Consider the following 22444-nt stretch of genomic DNA (forward strand, 5'->3'; position numbering starts at 1 on the left):
TCAGTTACATTTTGAACTTGGAAGCCCTTCACCTGACCTATATCTGAAAAGCTATTTTAACGGAGCTGTTATGAACTGATCAAAGTCAACGTCCGCTTTATTGTCAATGACTTCACATGTAGACATACAAAGCAATCGAGAACACGTTTCTCACTATCCCGCCACGGTGAACAGATTAAGTGATGAGACAAGACGACAGATAAGACAAGACATTTCCTAACACTAAAAGTAAACATTGAAGTGCACAACAGAAGGACATTTACTAATATTAAAAAGAAAGACAATAAAATATAATAAAATATAAGAGTGAGGCTAAGTACCACTTAAGACAGCGGTAAAGTATTGACGTGAAATACTTGCCCCATCCAAAATCTTGTGACAAAAGACAAACTAATGTTTGCATATGAACAAATAATGTGTCGATAACATTAATGTTTGATATGCCTTTCAGCACATTTTATTTGCATTTGAAAGCTGATAAGGAGAGCTTATAACACTGTTCTCCCTAAACCCTGTCATTTGTCACCTTAGGGAGTGAGTCAGAGAGCCTCCTACCCACTGCTCCACCATCCTCCCACAGTTTGTCTCCTATAACTGTATCTGATCGGTCTCCCTCCTCTTGGGTGCAATAGACCTCTGAAGAATAAGTCCCGCCTCCGAGGCTCCGGTTCTTGTATTGTCGGTGCCGTTAAAGTAGTAAACGATTATTAATGCTACTTTAACGGCACCGACAATCCAAAAACCCAGTCGAAACTAGATGGAAAAAGTGTGTAGTTCAAAACGTGACGCAGCTTTTACTTCTCCGCCACCTACAGAGTTTGTTATGTACGATCATTCAAAAACCCCATGTTATTTCCCACAGACATTTGACTGAGGGAAGCGGGAACCTTGGAGGCGGGACTTGTTCTTCAGAGGTCTATAACCTCGCCCCTCACCTCTGCCCCGTTCTCCCCTAAAGCTTCACCTCACACACATCCTCAAGATGACCTCCTAACCTGACCTGCCCCCAACACCACGATTCAAGCCTACCGTTTCTGTCGGAAATACTTCGATCTGTCATTCCAGCACAGCTCAAGAACTAAGCATATATATGAAACACTGCCATACGCCTTTGTAACACACCAGCACCAGAAAACGCTGTGCGTGAAGTCACCAATGACCGTCCCTCCTCTGATTTCTCCTCCTGATGGACCTCAGTGCCTCATTTGATACGGATCAACAGCTTCTTCCTCCTCAACCGCCTGCGCTCGTGTATTGGCATCGCTGGTTCAGCCCTCATTGTTCAGCTCATACCTCTGACAGGTTTCACCACGTCTCCATCCATCACAGCCGGTCTCACTCTACCCCTGTGCCCTGTGGTGCACCCCATGGCTCGGTGCTTGGCCCGCTGTTCTTCCTCCTCCTCGTCCTCCCGCTAGGTCACATCATACGCCACCATGGACAACAGTTTCACTTCTTCAAACTCGACTGAGTTTGAGTCCCTCCTCCCAGAAGTTCTTACTCAACATAAACGGTCACAATGTGGCAGCGTCACTGCTGATCCTGCCCTCCCTTCAGCCACACAGCAACCTCCAATCTCTAAGAATTCCCTCTGGTTCCTCTCAGTAACATTGCTAGAATTCATGACATCCTCGTCTTCTCTGCTGCTGTAAAAGGTGTCCGTGCCTCGATAACCTCCGGACCAGAGTACTGTAAGGGCTCCCTAAACGGTGTCCTTAATCAGCAAGTATAAAGCTGAAGCTGTTGCTTTCCTGGCGGGGCCTTCAGGTTGTGTTTTAAATGCTGATGTTTGACCTTGTTCCTTGACGACGGGGTCCAGTACATGATCGTCTTGTTCATGGTGTTCATCGTGCAGTTCTCCGTCTCCAGCGCCTGTCTGGCCATCAACAAAGAGCAGCAGGTAACGCCAAACCCCAACGATGGGATGCATACCATGCATATTGTTTCACCCAAATAAACACTGTGTGTGTGTGTGTGTGTGTGTGTGTGTGTGTGTGTGTGCAGGAGCACCTCCTGGAGGTGGGCTGGAACAACTCTCAGAGCACCCAGCGGGACGTGGAGAAGAGCTTCAACTGCTGCGGCTTCAGGCAGGTGGAGTACAACTCCACCTGCGACGCTGTACGTTCAACACCGTCCTCGCTCCTCCACCCGTTGTCTTCTTCACCAAAGCTTTTTTTTACCATTTTACAGATGAGACGTGGGCCTCTGAATTTCTCATGTCCTCACGGTGAAACCTCTCTGTGTCTGTGTGTGTGTGTGTGTGTGTGTGTGTGTGTGTGTGTGTGTGTGTGTGTGTGTGTGTGTGTGTGTGTGTGTGTGTGTGTGTGTGTGTGTGTGTGTGTGTGTGTGTCTATGTGCGTCTCTGTGTATGTGTCTGTCTGTGCGTGCATGTGTGGGTGTGTGTGTGTGTGTATCTGTGTGTGTGTCTTTGCGTGCGTGTGTGTGTGTGTGCCTCTGTGTATCTGTGTGTGTGTCTCTGTGTATGTGTGTGTGTGTGTCTATGTGTGTGTGTGTCTGTGCGTGCGTGTGTGTGTGTGTGTGTGCCTCTGTGTGTGTGTGTCTCTGTATCTGTCTGTGTCTATGTCTGTGTCTATGTCTGTGTGTGTGTGTGTGTGTGTCTGTGTGTACGTGTGTTGTAGGCCTGCTACCCCAACAACTCGTGCTCGCCGTGCGCGGAGCAGATCCAGGCGCACGCGGGCCAGGTGCTGCGCTACGTGGGCGGCCTGGGCCTCTTCTTCAGCTTCACCGAGGTCTGCTGCTCACTCCACTGTTATCACAATCAGGAGAACCAGAATGACAAGATCGCTATGTTCACATTGCATTATTGACATCATGGTCACATGTCGTGGAGCCCAGTGTGTGTCTGTTAGAGTGTGTAATGCTGCCCTTTAATGCGAGCCTGGAAATCCAGGCCCACATCTAGAAAGCTGTAGGGTCTGGCAACGAGTTATTGAAAATGGCTCTAGAGGCGGCACCAAGCGTGCATTTGAAAATATCACTGCACGCAATTGGATAACACTACGACCAATCAGAAGAACACAAGGGGTGACGTATTCAGACCAGCGGAGCTGACCAATAGATTAGACTCTTGCCGTATCCGGTGGGTAAAACAGCAACGCTTTTGGCCCGCCTATATCAGATACACCAGATGTGATTGGTTAATGTTCGGATCCAGGTGGAATCGGGGAGTGAGTATATCGCTCGAGTGACTCGCTGAGCAAATTCAAATTGTGCTCTCGCGAGAACTTTGGATCTCCGGGGTACTTTAGCGCACCATTGAACCAAGGTTTTGTTCCTGTCCTTTTCCTAGATGCTGGGCGTTTGGTTCACGTACCGGTACAGGAACCAGAAAGACCCGCGGGCCAACCCCAGTGCCTTCCTCTAGAGGCCCCCCGTGACGCCGACGGCCCCTCTGCACTGTCCACTCACTACTGCGCTGATCTCCTCGTGTATGTTGTTTCATGAAGGTGTTTTTATTTAACCAGAGGTGTGTACCGCTACTGAACAGAAATACACGACACTTTGGACTTCAAGGATGCTGCATGTGCCGGGTTTTTATTCTGAATGAGAGGTTTGCATGACGTCCGTTATCTAGAACCCCTGCAGAGGCAACCAGAACCATGGTGTATAAACATGGTGTTAACATGGTGTATAAACATGGTGTATAAACATGGTGTTAACATGGTGTATAAACATGGTGTGTTAACATGGTGTTAATATGGTTTATTAACATGATGTATGCACCATGTTTGTTAAATAGGTTGTGTACATTTTGCTGTGTATGAAAATGTGTATGCAGGCCTGCTTTTTCTATTTAACTCCTCCAAATGTATTAAATTATGTTTTTATTGATCTTAACTGTGAAACGCTAAAATCTACTGAATGCAATAACGTCAATCTTTAGCACTAATGATCACAGTCATTTATTTAAACTGAATTTGAAGGTTTGTGTGTGTGTGTGTGTGTGTGTGTGTGTGCGCGTGTGTGTGCGTGCGTGCGTGTGTGTGTGTCCTGACTCCTGACGCTCCGCGGCTGGTGGCTGTTGTGTGTGTGTGTGTGTGTGTGTGTGTGTGTGTGTGTGTGTGTGTTCTGCCTTCTGCATGATTCTGACTAACGCGCTACTGGGAAGCTACTTAATCCACTCTTTGTACTGTACATATTAAACCGAAAACAAAATACATTATTATTTCATGCTGTTGTTTTGAGTTTGAGATCCAAGTGATGTGAAAAATGTATTCAACCTCGAAAGGTAAATAAAACACGTATTCCTTAAGTGCACTTTGTGTGAGTCCAGGCGTAGCCAGACGCTCGGTCTGCCGTCGCTTGGAGCCGTGTATAAACGGGGCCGGTCTGCGGTCTGCGCCTTACGCTAGCGGCGGACGCTCATCCCGGGTAACCGCTTCCCAACCGCTTGACGCCTGACCCCGCCCCTCCACGATGTTAACCACTCATTGACCTTTGACCCCCCCCCGCCCCTCCAGAAGGTTAAACACGCGTCGGCAGCTGTGACTTCAGTCCCCCGCCCCCCCCGTCAGCCCCGCACTCTTTAAGTGAGACTTTGACCCGTTTAAAAAGGTGGTGCCAGAAACGGAGGCGAAGAAGCAAATAGTTTGAAACACTTTAGTTTATTAAAAATACATGGTTGTAGGCCACAGCACAGACATTCTTTGGACAACATATACTTATGAGTTATTGAGCAGGTCCAATGCAGATAACCTTCAAGTGACAGTTAAGGCAACAAACAGTGCTTAATTTACCAAATGTAAACTCTAGTGACAGCAAGAGGAATGAACACCAAATTAAGCTCACTGGATCAATTTGTCACATCCTATAATTCGGTCTTCAGCAGCTTCTTGGCCTTGGCCATGCTTTCCAATACTGAGGAGGGAAAGTGGACAATTTAATGTCATTCAATTTAATAAACAGTTGAATAGTGTGTGCCTGGTCATTAGGGGTGGGAATCTCTTGGCACCTCACGATTCGATTAGATTCCGATTCAGAGGTCAACGATTCGACTGTAAAACAATTATCGATGCATCTCGATGCATCTCGATTCAACCATTTTTTTAATGTACATTTCCATGCGGGATTTCCAAAAATATATATATACATCTGACTTTGCTACTACTAGAGTTTGCTAATCACTTCCTACTTGTGTGATGATCATTAAAGACAATCAACAGATGAATTACCTTATCTAATATTTTACATTAGATAAAGTCGGTTCTCTGCGCAGAGAAGGCAGAAAGGAGTTTTCTGTAGCGCTCTTGCAGCAGGCGAACAAATTTAATAATAAACAAAAAAATAAAAATCTTTTTATTATTAAATTTGTTTCAGATTATTAATTTTTCTGCATCGAGACGGAATCGTTCTAGAGAGAATCGCGATCGAAGAATCGATTATTTTTCCCACCCCTACTGGTCATCAGGTGGGGTGGTGAAACCCTGTACTCACAGATCTTCATGTCCATAGGCTCGTACGCATACATGCGGTTGGAGTAGCGGCCAGTGATGTCTGCCCTGACTGTCATGGAGGGATCTGGGTGGGCGACAGAGAGAGGGTGAGACAGGGAGGTGGAGAGGGACAGAGGGAGAGGGAGGGTGAGACAGGGAGGTGGAGAGGGACCGAGGGAGAGGGAAGGTGAGACAGGGAGGTGGGGGGGACGGAGAGGGAGGGTGAGACATGGAGGTGTTGGACAGAGGGAGGGTTACACACAAAGGTAGGGGGGAAGAGGGAGAGGGAGGGTGAGACAGGGAGGTGAGGGACAGAGGGAGGGTGAGACAGGGAGGTGGGGGGGACAGAGGGAGAGGGAGGGTGAGACAGGGAGAGGGAGGGTTAAGGTGGGGGGGGACAGAGGGAGAGGGAGGGTGAGACAGAGGGAGAGGGAGGGTTAAGGTGGGGGGGACAGAGGGAGAGGGAGGGTGAGACAGAGGGAGAGGGGGGGTTAAGGTGGGGGGACAGAGGGAGAGGGAGGATGAGATACGGAGTTGGGGGGGGGGGGCAAAGGGAAAGGGAGGATAAGACAGGGAGAGGGAGGGTAAGACAGGGAGAGGGAGGGTGAGACAGGGAGAGGGAGGGTGAGACACAGAGCTGGTTGGAGAGCAGCCGTGTCGAGAACGTGATGTGAGATATCTTACCGACGAACAGGAATCTGGGGACGTACTGTCCGTCAGGGGAGAGATGTTTGTCCGTGGTTTCGTACTGTTGGGTGAAAGAGAGAGAGGGTGTGGCTATTGTTCATGCTGTAAGTGAGTGACTCTCGATATTAAACCTACAAAGCTCATGTGCTTTACTACCAAAATATGAATTGATCTTAGGAGATTCTTGATACAATCACTGTCAATCTGTATGAATCCGCTTTAAACGATGGGACATACCATAAGATTCAGGACAATAAAGTCCTCATCCAAGATTTTCTGTACTTCCTTGTCGTCTGCGAAAGCCTTCTTCATCACTGGAGCCGCAGGTAAACAAAAGATTGCATGACAACTCAGCGACTCAGCAGTATGATAATCAGAGCAGGATGTCCTGGTACCACACATCCTGCTATTACACATCAGCAAACACACCCACACACACACACACACACACACACACACACACACACATTCACACGCATGCATACACATACACACACACACACACACACACACACACACACACACACACACACACACACACACACACACACAATACAACACACACACACGCACAGACACACGTGCACTCACACATTCACACACTCTCTTTCTCCCTCTCACTCTCAGTTTGCTGTTGTCTAAATGGTTTTAAACCATGCATTAGAATTCCTTTACCATCTCTCTCAGGCACGCCAACGCTTAAACATTTGACATGTTAACTTAACATCACACTTAACAACTAACATTGCACTGTACAAACTGTGCATGGGACTCACGGGCGCTGTGGGGGCAGTCCTCCAGGTGGAAGATGACCAGCAGGGGCTTGTTCCTGAGAGAGAGAGACAGACACACGTGGTTCAGACACACGCATGGCCCTGTGGTTGAGCGTGTTTAAAGGGGCCCTCGGGTGGCACTCACCTCCACCTGGACCAGTACAGAGCCTCCTCGTAGGTCTGGGCCCAGATCAGCTGATCACCCCATCCTGTGGCACGCACACACACACACACACACACACACACACACACACACACACACACACACACACACACACACAGAGGAAACATTTCAGAACAATACCAATATCAAAGACAAGAGCCGGATCCTAACATGGGTACGAGCTGTTTGTGTGTGTGTGTGTGTGTGTGTAAGGTGAGCTGGGCATGGCACAAACCTCTGGAGAGAGTCTGAGGAATCCTCTTGCCCCTTTTGGGGATGTTTTTCTGCTCCGGCTTCCCCAGGGTGGAGCACACGGCCACCAGCACCAACAGCACCAACAGGATGGCTTTAGTCATCGTTGCTGCAAGACAAGACAAGGAATGGCACAGAAGGCTTTAGGTCGCCCGTATCAACGTGACTTCAACAAACTGAACGATCCCGGAGCTGAGTTGGAGGACCATCCGGACCCCCTGGGGACCCGAGGTGCGTGTACATCCTGTCACCCCGAGGGGCTTAGGGGGATGAGCAGCCACGGCCGTCTTACCTGTTCCTTGGCAGTTTTGTCTTTGCGTTGTTGCCTTGACGACGGTGGGTGGTGGGAGCCTGCTGCGTGTCTCTCCCCTCTCCACCTGCAGCGCATTTATACACCGCCTTCACCTGCTAGCCCCTCCTTCACCTGGCGGCCCCGCCTTTAGCCCACCGCACCCCACCCCCCCCCCCCCCCCCGACACAACGCTCTACCTGTTTCAGACTGTCCCCCCCTCCACCCCCCCACCACCACCACCACCTCCTCACCCTCCACCTCCACCTCCACCTCCAACACCACCACCACCACCACCACTAGGTTAATGGATGAATGACATCATGATGTCTTATTCTTCCAGATCATATTAGTTAACACACATTAGTTAGTCACATTTGGTTTAACGGTGACCTTTTATTGAAGAGAGAAAGGGACAACTTTCTTCTTCAGCACCTTACTTGGGTGTCGGTGTGTGTGAGGATTTCTTGGGTGTTGGGAGGTTTGGCATTGCGCCAAGGACAGCTCAGCATTGGCGTGAGGTGCGATGACGGATCATAACGACGAAGAGCTCGTCACCACTGGCTCCTCACCAATGGGTTCATTGATTTCTGCGCTCACACAAAGAGGTTGATTTAATAGGATAATGTATATTTATTCTGCTTATATTGGAAAATAGGAACAATCAGCCAGTGTTGCAGATATACTGGGTCAGTCCAAAATAAAACGTCCATATTATATTCCTGAGCACAATGGGTGGATGGCTCAGGACACAGACACACAGGCACGCACGCACGCACGCACGCACGCACACAGGCACACTCTCTCACACACACACACACACACACACACACACACACACACAGGCACACACACACACACACACACACAGGTAATACGACCCGTTCTCCATCAATGGAAGCCTTGTTGGGGCTCTCTCGTCCAGGGAAGTGAACGTGAAAGAATGAAGCCGTTAGCATAGCAGCCCCTCATTGGAACAGGAACGTGACGCTAGCCTGTGCTAAAGGCCCTCAATGTAAATGTCAATGTAGTTCAGATATCTAAATGTGTCCATCCTGCATGTTCATGGACCGCAAGGGTTAGAACTACACATAACTACACAACATAAAGGGTTAGGGTTAGAACTACACATAACCACACAACTTAAGGGTTAGGGTTAGAACTACACATAACCACACAACTTAAGGGTTATGGTTAGAACTACACATAACTACACAACGTAAAGGGTTAGGGTTAGAACTACACATAACTACACAACATAAAGGGTTAGTGTTAGAACTACACATAACTACACAACATAAAGGCTAGGGTTAGAACTACACTTAACTACACAACTTAAGGGTTATGGTTAGAACTACAAATTAAATACACATAAAGGGTTCCAGCAAACCAATCCAGCTTACTCATCATCCAATGTGGCGTTGACATATATGTTTATTTCCATGGGGTATCTAAATTGACAGACATCAATAAGCACCTACTCACTCACACCAAACTTGATATTTACACAGCAGCTCTATGGTATATAGGAAGCCATTCAATTACACATTTCTTATTGGTACTTCTATTAGTTTTAAAACTGGTTCAAAAAGAAGTTTGGCTAGTAGAAGAGCAGCCATATTCTTCTACATGATGTATAATTATTATATAAGAATGATATATGTATATATATATATATATATATATAATTTCTTTTTATACTGGTTGAATAGGTAACATTTTAAAAATATAATTTTGACTAATCATATCACTAATTATATACAATCCCGTTTTATTTGACCAACAGCAATTGAATCTTCGATAATCTTTTCACAAAATGGGATATCTGAATAAAACATATGCACTATTTGAGCACGTTATGCTGAGGAATGCCTGGGACGTTACCAGGCATTAACGGGGGTCTGGCCCCGCAGGTTGAACCCTGAGGTCCCAGCAGTGCTGAGGTGTCCTTAACCCTCTCTCCCTTTGTTCCAACAGCAGGTCAATATTTGACTAGGAGGGCCGCTGTGTAAAGGCCGCTCCTGAAACCACTCTATCGTTTGCCTTCTGCTAACCCCGCCCTGATAACACGGATCTGACGCATGACGCAAACACGGGAGCAGGACTAACTAAAAGTGAGAGCGGGTAAGGAAACCTGATTCGATAGTGGTTTCATTCCGGCTCGTCTTAAGGATGACGATGCCTTGCCATCGCCACGGCGATCACACGTCACCGCTCGGCAAATGAATGGAGCTGAGAGGTTACCGTTTAAATTTTACTTGGAGACATTTATTAGATACATTTGTGTACAAAACATACTCGTACTTATGTGTGTCGGATGTGCACCTATTTACACAAACAAAAATATTAACATTTTATCCACCCCAAAAAAAAAAAGTTGGCCCCCTCTTTTATAAGAGGCCTCATTATTATTATTAGCACTGCATCAAAATAAAATCTGGGTTTGGTGCCACAGAAAAAAGAAAAAAAAAAACATTTGCACAGTCCCACAAGAGACACAAAGGCCATTGTTTTCACAGAAAACGCTATATACCTGACACAAACAACAGTTGATCAGTCTTTGACAAGTCGTTTTAACACTGACGATGCGTTCCTCCGCCATGTTGACCCAGACCCCGGACGTAGAGAGGCAGCAACACGACCCGGGAACCAGAGACAGGGAGAGCTGGAAGGTTCTGCAGAAGCATGCTGGCAAACATGTTGCATTTCTCTTATTGATGGGGTAACCTAACGGCTTACAGTTGATAGCACAACAAAGGCCAGTGGTATCTGTTCATAGAGCGACTTCCCTTCCCTAGAGTTCAGAGCTCCAGGAACACTAGACGGAGGGTTAATAATACAGATCCCCTCCCTGCTCTGGTTCATGGGAGTCTGGATTGAAAGTGATTTGATACGTCAGGAGGAACAGGATTGCTCGGGGAAGACGGGAGCTTCTGTTGAGTGGGAAATGCTTCCTGTTGTCATCTCACCAAATACTCATCACAACGCTATGGGGGGGGGGGAGGGGGGATCGCACAGGACCCTCAACAATCCTGTTTCTACCGACTACGTTGAGGTTGCCAGAAGAATACCAGGAAACCTTGCAAACATGTGGACACAACTGTGGAAACAAACGTCTTCTTCCTCCCCCGGGACACGTTATGACGGTCGCTGGAGCAGCTCAATGCCCTGGACTCTGAGAGGAGTGGACCTTCAGCCAGTAGGACTCAGTCCTCTCATAGTAGTGGTGTGTGTGTGTGTGTGTGTGTGTGTGTGTGTGTTCAGCGGGGAATGAAAGGCGTGCGGAGCCCAGCTCCACTACTGGCTCCAGAAGTGGTTAAGGAGGGGGGGTGGGGGTTGGTTTCAGTCGTGTGATTTTAGCACTTTGAAAGAGGGGGGGGGGTTTACAGTTTTAAAACAAACAAAACAAACGACTGAGCAGGTCGATAAGTTAAAGTCATCATTCGATGGAGAGACGGAGACCAGTGTCAGGGTGCACAGAGGGGAGGGGGGGGGGCGGTCGGAGGCCCTCCCTCCCTCCGTCCGTCCGTCCGTCCGTCTCCCGGGGGTCCTCAGCCGCCTGCAGCACAAAGTCTGGGCTGACAAAGTCTCGGCGGCGGGGGCCGGGCGCGGCACCTCAGTGTCCGTGCTGAGGGTGGGGGGGGTGCTGGTTGTGCGCGGGGTGGTTGGGGGGGAGCGGCGGGCCGTTCACCCCCGGGTGGTAGAAGGCACAGTTGCTTTCGTAGCGGCAGTTTCCCTTCATCATGAAGTGGCGACACACGGGCCTCTTGGACATGTCTGCGGAGAGGAGAACACACACACACACACACACCACACACACGTGTTACAAGAGGCACAGCTGGTGGAGACCGTTCAACCAGCGGCCGTATGGGTTCACTTAGCACTGAATCACTGTCTTCATCTTTGTGTGGTAAGAAACTCGATGATGTTGGTTACCTTAATGCATGATCTTAAAGGTGTCCTCTGATACCACCAGGTGTGAGTGTGATTAGCCGTTACAAGCCGTTTTGAAAAAAACTGCCTCTTCTGACATCACAAGTGGGCGTGTCCACCTAGATGTACACTGGACAGACCAGTCTACCCAGTGGACTGTAGCAAACGTTGCTCAACAATCCGTCTTACATCCAGGTGGACACGCCCAATCACACTCACACCTGGTGGTATTATATGTCAGCTTTAATACAATGTATGTGTGTGTGCGTATGTGTGCGCGTATGTGTGTGTGTGCGTATGTGCACCCACCGTTCATGTTGTTGTGTCCGCCGCGGGGCCCCCCGCGGGACCCGCGGCCCCTGAAGGGCCCCGGCTCGCCTCCCCGGCCCCGCCCCCCGCGGTGGAAGTGGCCCCCGCGCGGCGGCCCCCCCCTCATGGAGTCGTCGCCCCAGTAGTTGCCCCCGTTGTCGCCGTGGCCCTGGCCCGGCGGCGGGCCCATCATGCGGGGGCCGGCGTTGAAGGGGGGGCCGTGGTTGTGGGGCGGCGGCGGGTGGGGGAAGCGGGGCGCGCCGGGGGGCTGGTTGGGGGGGTAGCCGTTCATGGGCATCTGCATGTTGTTCATGTTGTTCATGGGGCCGTGGCCCAGCAGCCCCGGGTTCACTGTGGGGGGGGGAACACGGTTCTGCGTTAGGACTCGGGGCGTCACTCGGAGCCTTCGTGACGATTCAACGTCGATGTTGATTTCTTAAGCCAGTGATTTGATTATTTTCGATACTTCAGAAGTCCCCACGATACGCTTCGATTCGATAATCAATTATTTTTTACATATCAATTGATATATCAAATAAATCAACAATAATAATCAACAATCTATAATTTGCCTTTTATTGAGAATACATAAACAGTATTCTGTACACACTTTAGTGCTTACTGTGCAGGTCTAGTACGGAAATTTGTAAAAAAAAAAAAATTGTCGGCTGTATAATCGATTAATCTATACAAATCGATTAATATTTACACCCCTAGTTAGGACACACCGCTACAGACAGCAGGGTCTAGGGTGGGACGTCGGGCTGTGAGGGGGCTGTGAGGGGGAGGCTTACCTGGCGGGGGTCCGTTCTGGTTCTGGTTCTGGCTCTGCTGCAGGGAGCCCAGCAGCTGCTTGATTTTGTCCGAGAAGTCGGGCTGTTTGATGAGGTCCTCCGTGGACTGGTTCCCCTGCGCCCCCTAGTGGCAGGAAAAAAAAACACACAACAGTGCGGTGAGACCCCTGGCCTGGGCCACACTCCGGGCGATGCTGTGATCAGCGGGGGAGGGAGGGAGGGCGGGCTCTCCGTACCATGATGGACGAGAGCAGCTCCTGGACGTTGACGCTGGGTGCGGCCGGGTTGCCGGGGGCCTGCGGGGGCCCGCTGCCCCCCAGGTTGCCCATGAGGTTGGCCAGCACCGGGGGCAGCTTGGAGCCCTCGCCCAGGCCCAGGCCCAGGACGCCGGCGTGCTGCGGCGTGGTGTCCATGGGCTCCATGTAGCCGTCCTCCGGCATGCTGGAGTCCTCGTCCAGGGGGATGACGCGGGCCGGCATGGGGTCGTACGGCTCGGGGTCCGGCTCGTGAGGGCTGTCCGGTACGCTGGAGGGGGGGGAAGGAAGCGGGCACCAGGTTACGACTCTGTGCTGGACGCAAAAGGTCCTGGAAAAGGAACGCCGCTCCAGGCCAGACCGAGGGCCCTGGGTGTTGCTGCAGCAGCAGGCCGCAAGTCCTCACCTCTCCTTGCTGAGGAAGATCTCCTGCAGGATGCCCATCTCGCGGTCCCTCTGCGTGAGCTTCTCCGTGCTGCCGGAGCCCGGGTGCACCAGGCTCCCGGTGAGGGTGAAGGGCCGGGGGGGCGTCCAGGGCACCCGCTCCTCCATGGCGTCGTGGGACAGGCGGCGGGACATCTCGTAGGTCTGCCGGTCCATCATCAGCTCCCGCTTGGCCGCCTCGCCGAAGTCCTTGATCTTGTTCACGTTCACTATGAGAGGGAGAGGAAGAGGTGGTGGGCGTTAATCGGGCTGCTCTCTCCTGGTTGGTTAACCAGTCAATCACATTGGGTCATCGGGTTGTCATTCAAATCTTTCGTACAGTGCAATACTAATCTGCAAGCAGCAGTAAAGTGTGTGGTTTAGGTGAACGGCATATTGAGTTTCCCACCTGTGGTGGTCATATGGATTTGCCCACCTCTCTCCGTTTCGTCCAGGTCAAAGTAGAAGTACTCTTTGAGCTGCTCCTCCTCGGCCCAGCGGACGCTCTTCTTCTTCTTGCCCTTCTTGGTGAGCGTCTCCTCCTCGCGCCGCGGCTCCGCCAGCGCGTTCGGCTTCTCTGCTGAAAACAACGGTTTTAAGAGTTTAGGAACCGGCTCCGGGCGGACAGAGGGGGGGGCCGCAGACGGTGGGACGGCGTGGCGAGGGACCTACCGGTGTCAGAGGCCTCGGGGTCGTCGGCGGGCACGGGGGTCCCGGGGGGCTCCATGTCCTGGCTGTCCTCGCTGGGGGCGGGGCACGACGACGCCCCCTCGGGCGACGAGGGCTTGGCCGTCAGGCCCTGGTAGTTGGCCGGCTTGCTGTCGAAGGGGTTTGGCTGGGGAGGAGGGGAACACGGGTCATGGTTTATACCTGGTTGATTTTGTATGGTTTACCATCTACGCGTTAGTGTTTTCACTCGCTGCTGAAACGCAATGACATAAAGGGATGAGAATGTACTGTGTTAAGGAGATCTATGACCATTCATCCCGCCATGGGACAATGAGGTGAGCAGAGGGGGCTGACTGGTACCTTGTTGGAGGTCGGGGACACGGCCTTGGCACTGGGACTGGTACCGGCCCCCCCGGCCGGAGAGCCCATCTTCTTCTTCTTAATCTTGATGCCAGGCACAGGCGCTGAGTTCAAGGCATCCAGGAAACCGGTACACTCCATAGCTGCAGGGGGGGGAAAGAGAGAACCAACAGTTACTCCCTGATCCGGCACCACCTCCATTAGCCTATGCAAACAGAGGGGGGAGTGTGTGTGTGTGTGTGTGTGTGTGTGTGTGTGTGTGTGTGTGTGTGTGTGTGTGTGTGTGTGTGTGTGTGACCTACGTTGAGCGGGGATGATCTTCACTTTGATCTCTTTGGCTGAGTTGGAGGGAGTGTTCAGGGGTTTGTACTTCTTCTCCACCGGCGGGGGATCTAACGGCCCGTTGCTATGGGAAACACAAGATACAAAAAGATCAGACGCGCGGCCACTAGGGGACGACACACACAAACGTCATCTCTTGTTTGGTTAATTCGAGCAAAGGCCACAAGAGGGCGTGCCGGCCGAGCGGCGAGCGGGACACTGAGCAGGACTTTGTACCTGGGCCTCTTGAGAACAGCAGGCTTGATGTTGTACTTGTCTCCCAGTTGAGGGGCGGCGGGGGTCTTCTTAGCCAGAGCCGGGGTGGCCACTTCTATCTCCAGTCCTGTGAACAAAACAAGCATAGGCGGGAGGCGTTTAGAAGAAGCCGTTTAAAGAAGGGGGCGAGGCGAGGGCGTCCTCCTCCGTGTTCCAGGTCCGTGAACCCACCTATGGAGCGGATCTTGGCGTGGCTGGGCGCGTGGGCCTTGGGCTTCTCCTTCTTCTTGTCCTCCTCCACCGCCTTCTCCTTCACCTCTCGCATGGGCACCTTGCCCTCCTTCTTCTTCTTATCTGCAGCAGCACCAACACAACAAGGGGGGGGGGGAGAGAGAGAGAGCGTTAGAGTAGGGTCACGATGTCGGAGGATCAGAGCACCCGGGGAGCCCCAGAGCTCCTGGGATGCGGTGGCGTGAGGAGGGGGGGGGGGCGCGCCTGTACCTGCGGGCGACGTCCCGCTGTTGGGGACGCTCTGTGAGCGGATTATGGCCATCCAGCCCTCCACCAGCACGGCCGCCAGCTTCCGCAGCTCTGAAATTCAAATTGAGATTTGTTTAAAGTGATGATTTGATGACCTTTGAATCTGCTGGCTGCTGCATGGACAGACACAGCCTTGTGTGTCTGGCGCTACGACCAAATGGTCTCAAACTAACTCACCTTCTGTCTCGCCGCTCTTGCTTAACTGCTTCACCAGTTTGGCAGTGTTGTTCTAAGCACAAAAGGATTTGAGTTAAACTTACAAAATACACTAAAAAGGGAGTTTTGTAGTGTAGTTTGAACAGTATTTGTGGTTGGGCCTGGTAGGCAGAAGGGACCAGTACCTGTTTGAGGTGGTCTACTTTCAGAGGCAGCTTCTGCAGTGTGAGCAGGATGAGCTGCAGAAGAGGCGTGTTGGTGGTGGTTTTGGAGTAGGTCAGCCAGGCGTTGAGCAATTTATAGCCCCCAACTCGAATAAACCTAAATTAATGAGAAATGACATTGTTAAAATCCTAATGTGTCAACATGGTATGGGTTTGAAATGAATGTTGTGACATTGTGAAACTACCTCCTAAAGTCACTTCAGGGGAGTTTACCTGTTGAGGATGTCGTGGGACTTGGTCTGCAGCAGGATGTTCATGTACATGCAGCGACTGACCATCTTGGTGGAAGCTTTCATCAGGCTGAGGGAAGGAAATGACACTTTAGCAATTCTTTGGTTGGTCCATTGTTGTAAGGTTGAAAACCTGACCTCGCTGGCCTGTTCCCTTCCTTCTGTCCGGGTGGCACTCACCTGAACACTTTGGGAACTCCTTCCAAGCTGCGCAGCTCCCCATCTTTCCCCAGGAGTGCTTCAACCCCCTTCAGGATCTCCCGCGGGTCGACAGGGCCAACCGCCATGTCTGAAAACACACACACATCTGACGGTTAGGACACATTAGGAAGATGCAATGTGTGTGTTTACGTTACCGTCTCTGGAAAGATAGCATTTTCTGTTAGTCTTTGAATTGAACTTTTTTTTTTTTTTTGCTTGCCAACCAGCCAGGGAGCTCCATGTTTAAAAGGTGAACCGGAACCCGAATCAAATAATCTCACACAAGACGTTCACCCTCACCTTTATCAATCAAAGGCAACATAAGACGTTTCAGGGACAGGGCCTCAACGGCTATTCATCAACCGCCCACCATTGTGTGCCCTATCAAATACAATTTTTCTCAATTCATGTCTTCTAGATGAATCATCAGTTACTCAACCTAACTCACCAAAAATAAACCACACACACACACACAGATTGTATTTGCACAAGTCCAGCATTTGTGATTTTCATCACTAGTGTCCCTCCCCACTTGAGGGTAACCACTTTGATTTTTTCTGTGTGTGACCACTCATTCTCCAGTTGAGTTCAGCCTCAGCAGTGGCCGTGAAGCAATGACGCCACCAAATCAAAAGAGGAAGCTCATATTTCAACATGTCAAACGGTAGGACATTCGTTTCTTAAAAGTCTATTCTTTATTTGAAGCCAAGAAACAAGTGTAAACACACACAAAATAAAACATATTTTCCTTAATATTAGTTTTTAAGAATGGCACACTTTAATGGCAAACTAGGAAATTAAATAAATATAAATACGTTTCTACGGTGAACCTATATACTCTCAAATGTTCAAACTGTATATCTAGTAAATAATGCAAGTGCCATAGTTAGACTTTCCTTTTTGAAAAAATCACATCGTTCAATTATTATAAGGGGTTAAAATAATCCCCCAAAATTATGTTTATTATTAAGCATGCCAATTTGAAAGGTAATCTCCTGCGACAATTGCTTTCAATGTTTATCTAAATCTAGTACCATGTGACTCAGGTCTTAAACAAGGAAGCAGCTTCTCTACTGCCCCCTGCTGCCTGTTCATGTGAAAACACGTTTGGATGGATTAAAAGAACCACGTCGGTCCAATTACGCAACACAAACAAAGCAACAACGTACAAACAAAAAGGGTGGCGGTTCCACATAAATAAGGGAACTTGCTATTTATGCCAGGTCAGACCTCTACTTTCAAGAGGTGAAATGGTAAAAACGAAAATATATTTATGAATTGTCATATATTTAATGTTTAGAACGTTACTAAAACATTTTAGCCTTATTTCCATGCATGTGCGTTAAAGTGTATATTAGCAATTACTACCAAGCCTATCACACACTTCACTAATGTCGTTTTTATTGCCAATTCAATTAAGGAATAGTGTCACAATCCACAAATTTGAATGAAATGTGAACTCCAAATGTCATGTGAGGAATCAGTTTGGTCTTACCCGTATAACTGTTGTAGTAGATGTATTATAATGTCTGACCTCCACAACACTGCAAAACTAAATTTCCTGCAAATGTCACAATTGTTATACATTTAAATTTAAGTAAATCTTAACATTAGCCCATTTACCATTTAGGCAATAAAAATGGTCGTGCAAGTTAAGAAATTATTAAGATCAAGGTTTTACCACAATGGATATAGTTATGTATTCAAATGTTTACTTACAATATATTTTATAATACAGATCTACATTACAAAATTATGGACATGAGCAATGTATAAAAAAATAACGTAATCAGTAAGGAAAAGGTATGATGGATGAACTAATTAAAACCCTAAAATGAGAAGCGCATTAGGTCTATAAAAGGCATTGGGTAAAGTAGACATCAGTCATTCAGCTGTTCACACCGGATCCTAACCAGGCTTTGCCCAATGTGCTCACAAAGGGAGGGCGCTTGTGATCCCTGAGTGATTCACTAGAACCGTCTAAGCCCTGCCCTCTGGTTAACCACTCTTGTCGACGCCATCTCCAACCACTGGCGCTATCCCCAGAACAATGGCACTTCTACCAGTTTGAGTTGAGCTGCTGTCGGAGCATGTCGTTGGCTGCCCAACACAGGCTAACTAGAAAAACAAGAGCGACCACAGAGCGGCTCTTCAGGTTGTAAACTCCAACGGCGGCTCCGTGAAAAGCGCGGTTGCCTCTGGTGTTCTCTCAAAAGGACGAAAGCGAAACTGATCCAAACACATTGGGCCATCCCGCCTGTTAAAGTAGGAGAGGACACTTCTCCGGAGCGGAGCCATCCTCAATCTTTATCCCAGATTGTACACGGTGATACAGACCCTGGGCTGCGGAGGGTCGCCTGCTCTAGTATGACACAAAGACAAAGCTACGAAGAAGACAAATCCACCATCCTCACACTAATGCAATCTTTATGTATAGACTGCGGGTTCGTTCCGGGGAGCAACCCTGGGAAGTTGGCAGGCAAAAAAATATCCGACATAAACGCGAGCATTCCCTGCCTACGGCAATCTTTATGAGTAGATTGCTTATGGTTATTTAGCGCAGTGCTCGGCTCCACGTCTTCCCGTCCGTCTCACACACAAAGAAGCGGAGCGTTCTGTTCTCCGTCCACTTTCCTGTGTGAGCTCATACTATAAATATACTATAAAAATAAGTACTGCTATAAATACTCTTTTGTCAACGGTCCAATTAGTATTTCGATGTTAAACGCTTCTGACGGAGACCGCTAGCACGGGGGCTAGCCTACGTTAATGGCTAAATTTCATTTGATTAATTTCGGGTCAAATTACGCCCTTAAAAGTCAACTTACTATTGGTTATAGATCCTCAGCGTCTCGGGTCTATTATAGTGTACTATAAAGCCACTTATAGCTTATTTCATCAGTTTCATATAGTCAACCATTATGGTTTTATAGCAACTGAAAAACTGCTTATGGGCGGGGTTGTGGTAGCTAAGCTAGCTTTTCCTTCAGGAACAAACTGGAGGCAAAAATAGTAACCAAATGTCCATTACTTGAAGAAAAAATAGGATTTTGAGCACGGTCGTTCAAAGTCCTCGAAGCCCCAAATCTTCGGCAATACAAATTCGGACCTGCAACAGACACAATAAAAAGACACATTTAACTTACGTTTTCTCGCTCCTATGGATGTTTTTGTTCATTAAAGGGTTTTGGCAAAACAAGACCTAATTTCATCGAAAACAAACAGTATTTTGTTGAAAATAGCCTCAATGTCTTTGCGACATCACTCACCTCTGACCAAATCCAGGAATCAGCGCGGAGGAGGCGGGCTCGTCTTTTATACCCAGTGACGACTTTGACGTCATCCGATGCGGTTGCTCACGGGTCTGCGCACGGCGACAAAATGGAGTCTGAAAAAGCACGTTGACATCGCTGCCCTGCCAAGGGCATAATGGCGTACTGTGTACACTTCGATGAAATTCTAGCTAGTCTTACTACATTTGTAATTTAAAGTTTCTTATATTTCATGAATTGTGTCCATTATAAACAATGGTGTATGAATTAATAATCTTTCTTTGGTAGAAGACTATATTTAACGTAGAAATGTGACAAGTTATAATTCCTAAAAATGGCTACCCAGGATGTAGGTCAAGTGGTCGTTGGTGCCTCCGCCTACAAAACAACAAGTCGCCATTGCAAGCTTAGAGAATGTATAGTCGAATTTATTGAGAAAACCCTCCTGTGTTTCATAAAGTGATTTAAAAAAAAATGCAGCACAAACTTATTTACTATGCAATATTTATTAAAATAATAAACGTATTTTATTTTAACACGATTTGGCCGAAATTATAACAGTCGAATAATGTATAGTGAATAATATGGTAATATTATTATTAGTAGTAGTAATAGTCGTATTATCATAATTACATTATAGTATATAACGTTTCTAAACGTAAACAATAAAATAAAACATAGCGTCAAGTATTGTATTGCTCACACTCGACACTAGGGAGCAGTAACACATTTTAGAGACTTGAATCGAACAAGAGAAGGACCGGGTGAGAAACGTCCCCTGGGCGGACGGTAGGCGGCAGTAGCACCCCGTAACGCGTTAAGGGCGACAGGCCAAATGAAAGAGGAAGAAACACGTTAAGGAATACACGGGAACAACATGGCGGCACCCATACAAGGCATTACCAAGATTTTGTGTCGCATATCTACTCCGGTTTTGCGGTCACTAGTAATACATAAGGTATTGTGATAGTTTATGATGCTATACGCTATTATGATGCAATGTGCTGAACATATATGAGTGATTGGGACCCGTGTATGCCTGTGAAGCTGTTGTACGGAAGACGGCTGACATTGGATAGGCCAGCGGTCCTTGATGTTGCTCTGAAGTTTGGTCAACCGGTATTCCAGTAGGGATGAATGAATGGTGGTGTCTAGTATTTTGAATGATGTCCCTAAGACGTCTGTCGTCCTTTCCAGCCATGTTCCCAGAGACTGATCACGCTGTGGGCTCGGAGCGGTCCAGCGGTGCAGCTGCTGGGACGACGCTCGTTCTGCACGGCGCTGCCCGTCAAGGATGACAGCCCAAACGAGGCTGTTGTACGCTACAAGGATAACCCTTGGGATTACCTGGAAAGCGAAGGTTTGCACATTGTAATACGCGGATATTTCTTTCCTCTTGCACCCTCCCTTTCTTATTTCAATTCAATTTGATTGTATTTGTATAGCCCTTAATCATCGGTATAGTCTCAAAGGGTTTAACAGGCCATATATGTATGACCTGATTTGATTGATGTGTTTTCCCCACAGAGTACATTGAGCGTTATGGAAAAGATCCGGTGTGGGCGGATTACAGGAGGAACCACAAAGGAGGCATACCCCCACAGAAAACGCGCAAGACCTGCATTGCAAGTGTTTTAAATAAAGTTTGGATATGTTGTCATTAAGGAAGATCTAACCATCTGTCAAGTATTAATCAACTGGTTTGTTTTATGTCAGAGGGGAGACAAGATATGTGGAAACCCATGTCCCATTTGTCGCGACCACAATGTCATCATTAACCATCAGGTCAGTTGCAAGATCATGTCTTTGACTCTTTTTATTTTATTTGTTTTTAGATTTTGTTGTATGATTTATGCATGTCCATTGCGACAGAAAATGGATACCCAATAGGGTTCCCTTGGCGGACCCCTTTGTATCGTCATTTCAATGGGACATCACAAGCCCTGTTGTAGGTCCTGTTGCATAGTGGAGCTGAATTGAGTGGACAAGGTCCCTTTTATTCAACATAATAGTGAATATATGTGCTTTTTGTTTTAGAAGAAAATGTAAATACATTTGGGGTGTATTAAGCAATTAATAATAGTGATTGATTAATTGAACTAATGTGGATGAGTCTCCCTCCAAACTTTCGCCTTTTAAATGTACTTGTTTTCACAGAATGTAAAGTTGTTGCAGCAGTTCATAAACCCCTACACCGGGAAAGTATATGATCCCACTCGAACCGGTAAGCCACTGTTCTTAATATTGTTTGTGTCCTTCAACTTCGAGGGATCCCATTTCCTGATCATTCTTGTATCCCCCTAGGTGTATGTATGAAACAGCAGAAGGTGCTTAATGAGGCAGTCAACATGGCAAGAGACCATGGTAGGTTGAAGTAATGCATTTTTATTATGATTGGAATGCGTGGGTTAACTGTCCGTATGGCTAGCTTGGTGTATGATAATACAGCCCGACTCTTCTCACTTGCTGCATACCATTACTTCAATGATGAGGCTGATATAAATCTGTTCCTCTGTGAAACTCAAGTATAACCAGTCTTGTGAATAGAAAATACCCAATTGGCTTATTCCTCCATTACAGTATTTATTAATTTTAGCAAGACAGACTACCCTTGTTTGCGAGAAAATATATGGGAGATGTCAGCCATATCCCTTTCTTGTTAATTACCACAGGTTTGCTACCATTCCAAATACCCCATGTGGAATTCTTGGCGGAAGACTTTTCCAATTCCCATGATGCAGTGGGTTCAACACCAACTCCCACATGTCTAACTTCTGGAGAGCCGTGGTACACATGGTATGGCAAGATGGTGCCTGACGCAAAAGAAGTTGCTAAAGTGAAGAAAATATACAAGGCCTATCTCAAATAGTGGGTAGGAAAAATCTGAAATGTATGAGACTATATACATATGGTTTGAGTGATGTG

General features: G+C 48.0%; 4 protein-coding genes across 7 annotated transcripts in view; 2 read left to right on the top strand and 2 right to left on the bottom strand.

Moving 5' to 3' along the window:
* Positions 1-4273, top strand: part of tspan13b (tetraspanin 13b) — a 5990-nt gene extending 1717 nt beyond the window's left edge. The window contains exons 3-6 of the mRNA XM_084484676.1: positions 1820-1900; positions 2005-2118; positions 2640-2750; positions 3311-4273. Coding sequence (XP_084340802.1) covers positions 1820-1900; positions 2005-2118; positions 2640-2750; positions 3311-3385 — 381 coding nt within the window. The 3' untranslated portion in view covers positions 3386-4273. The remainder of the gene's footprint in view (positions 1-1819; positions 1901-2004; positions 2119-2639; positions 2751-3310) is intronic.
* A 555-nt stretch (positions 4274-4828) lies between these two features.
* On the bottom strand, positions 4829-7432 carry agr2 (anterior gradient 2; the record flags this gene model as incomplete). The annotated part of the gene is made up of 7 exons (XM_084484428.1): positions 4829-4878; positions 5455-5538; positions 6138-6201; positions 6378-6454; positions 6917-6969; positions 7059-7122; positions 7312-7432. The coding sequence occupies 7 exons, from the start codon at positions 7430-7432 to the stop codon at positions 4829-4831; spliced, it is 513 nt and encodes a 170-aa protein (XP_084340554.1).
* Positions 7433-9872: 2440 nt separating this feature from the next.
* ppp1r10 (protein phosphatase 1, regulatory subunit 10) lies at positions 9873-19527 on the bottom strand. Of its 4 annotated transcripts, none has more exons than XM_084484914.1 (18): positions 19517-19527; positions 19076-19356; positions 16227-16335; positions 16030-16116; positions 15778-15913; positions 15614-15665; positions 15398-15487; positions 15128-15250; positions 14918-15023; positions 14662-14765; positions 14360-14502; positions 14003-14165; positions 13740-13907; positions 13314-13560; positions 12890-13178; positions 12654-12777; positions 11860-12210; positions 9873-11394 (listed from the first exon to the last, which is right to left on the bottom strand). In XM_084484914.1, the coding sequence occupies exons 3-18, from the start codon at positions 16331-16333 to the stop codon at positions 11234-11236; spliced, it is 2451 nt and encodes an 816-aa protein (XP_084341040.1). In that variant the 5' UTR covers positions 16334-16335; positions 19076-19356; positions 19517-19527; the 3' UTR covers positions 9873-11233. The 4 variants fall into 4 exon arrangements, with proteins under 4 accessions (XP_084341040.1, XP_084341041.1, XP_084341038.1 ...); XM_084484915.1 differs by having other exon boundaries at positions 13767-13910; XM_084484912.1 differs by having other exon boundaries at positions 13740-13910.
* An 835-nt stretch (positions 19528-20362) lies between these two features.
* On the top strand, positions 20363-22427 carry mrps18b (mitochondrial ribosomal protein S18B). The gene is made up of 7 exons (XM_084484926.1): positions 20363-20477; positions 20717-20879; positions 21047-21144; positions 21236-21304; positions 21677-21743; positions 21824-21883; positions 22192-22427. The coding sequence occupies exons 1-7, from the start codon at positions 20397-20399 to the stop codon at positions 22386-22388; spliced, it is 735 nt and encodes a 244-aa protein (XP_084341052.1). The 5' UTR covers positions 20363-20396; the 3' UTR covers positions 22389-22427.
* Positions 22428-22444: the final 17 nt, after the last annotated feature.

The sequence above is a fragment of the Micromesistius poutassou genome, assembly GCF_964030765.1.
Source record: "Micromesistius poutassou genome assembly, chromosome: 20".
In the NCBI taxonomy this organism is placed as follows: Eukaryota; Metazoa; Chordata; class Actinopteri; order Gadiformes; family Gadidae; genus Micromesistius; species Micromesistius poutassou.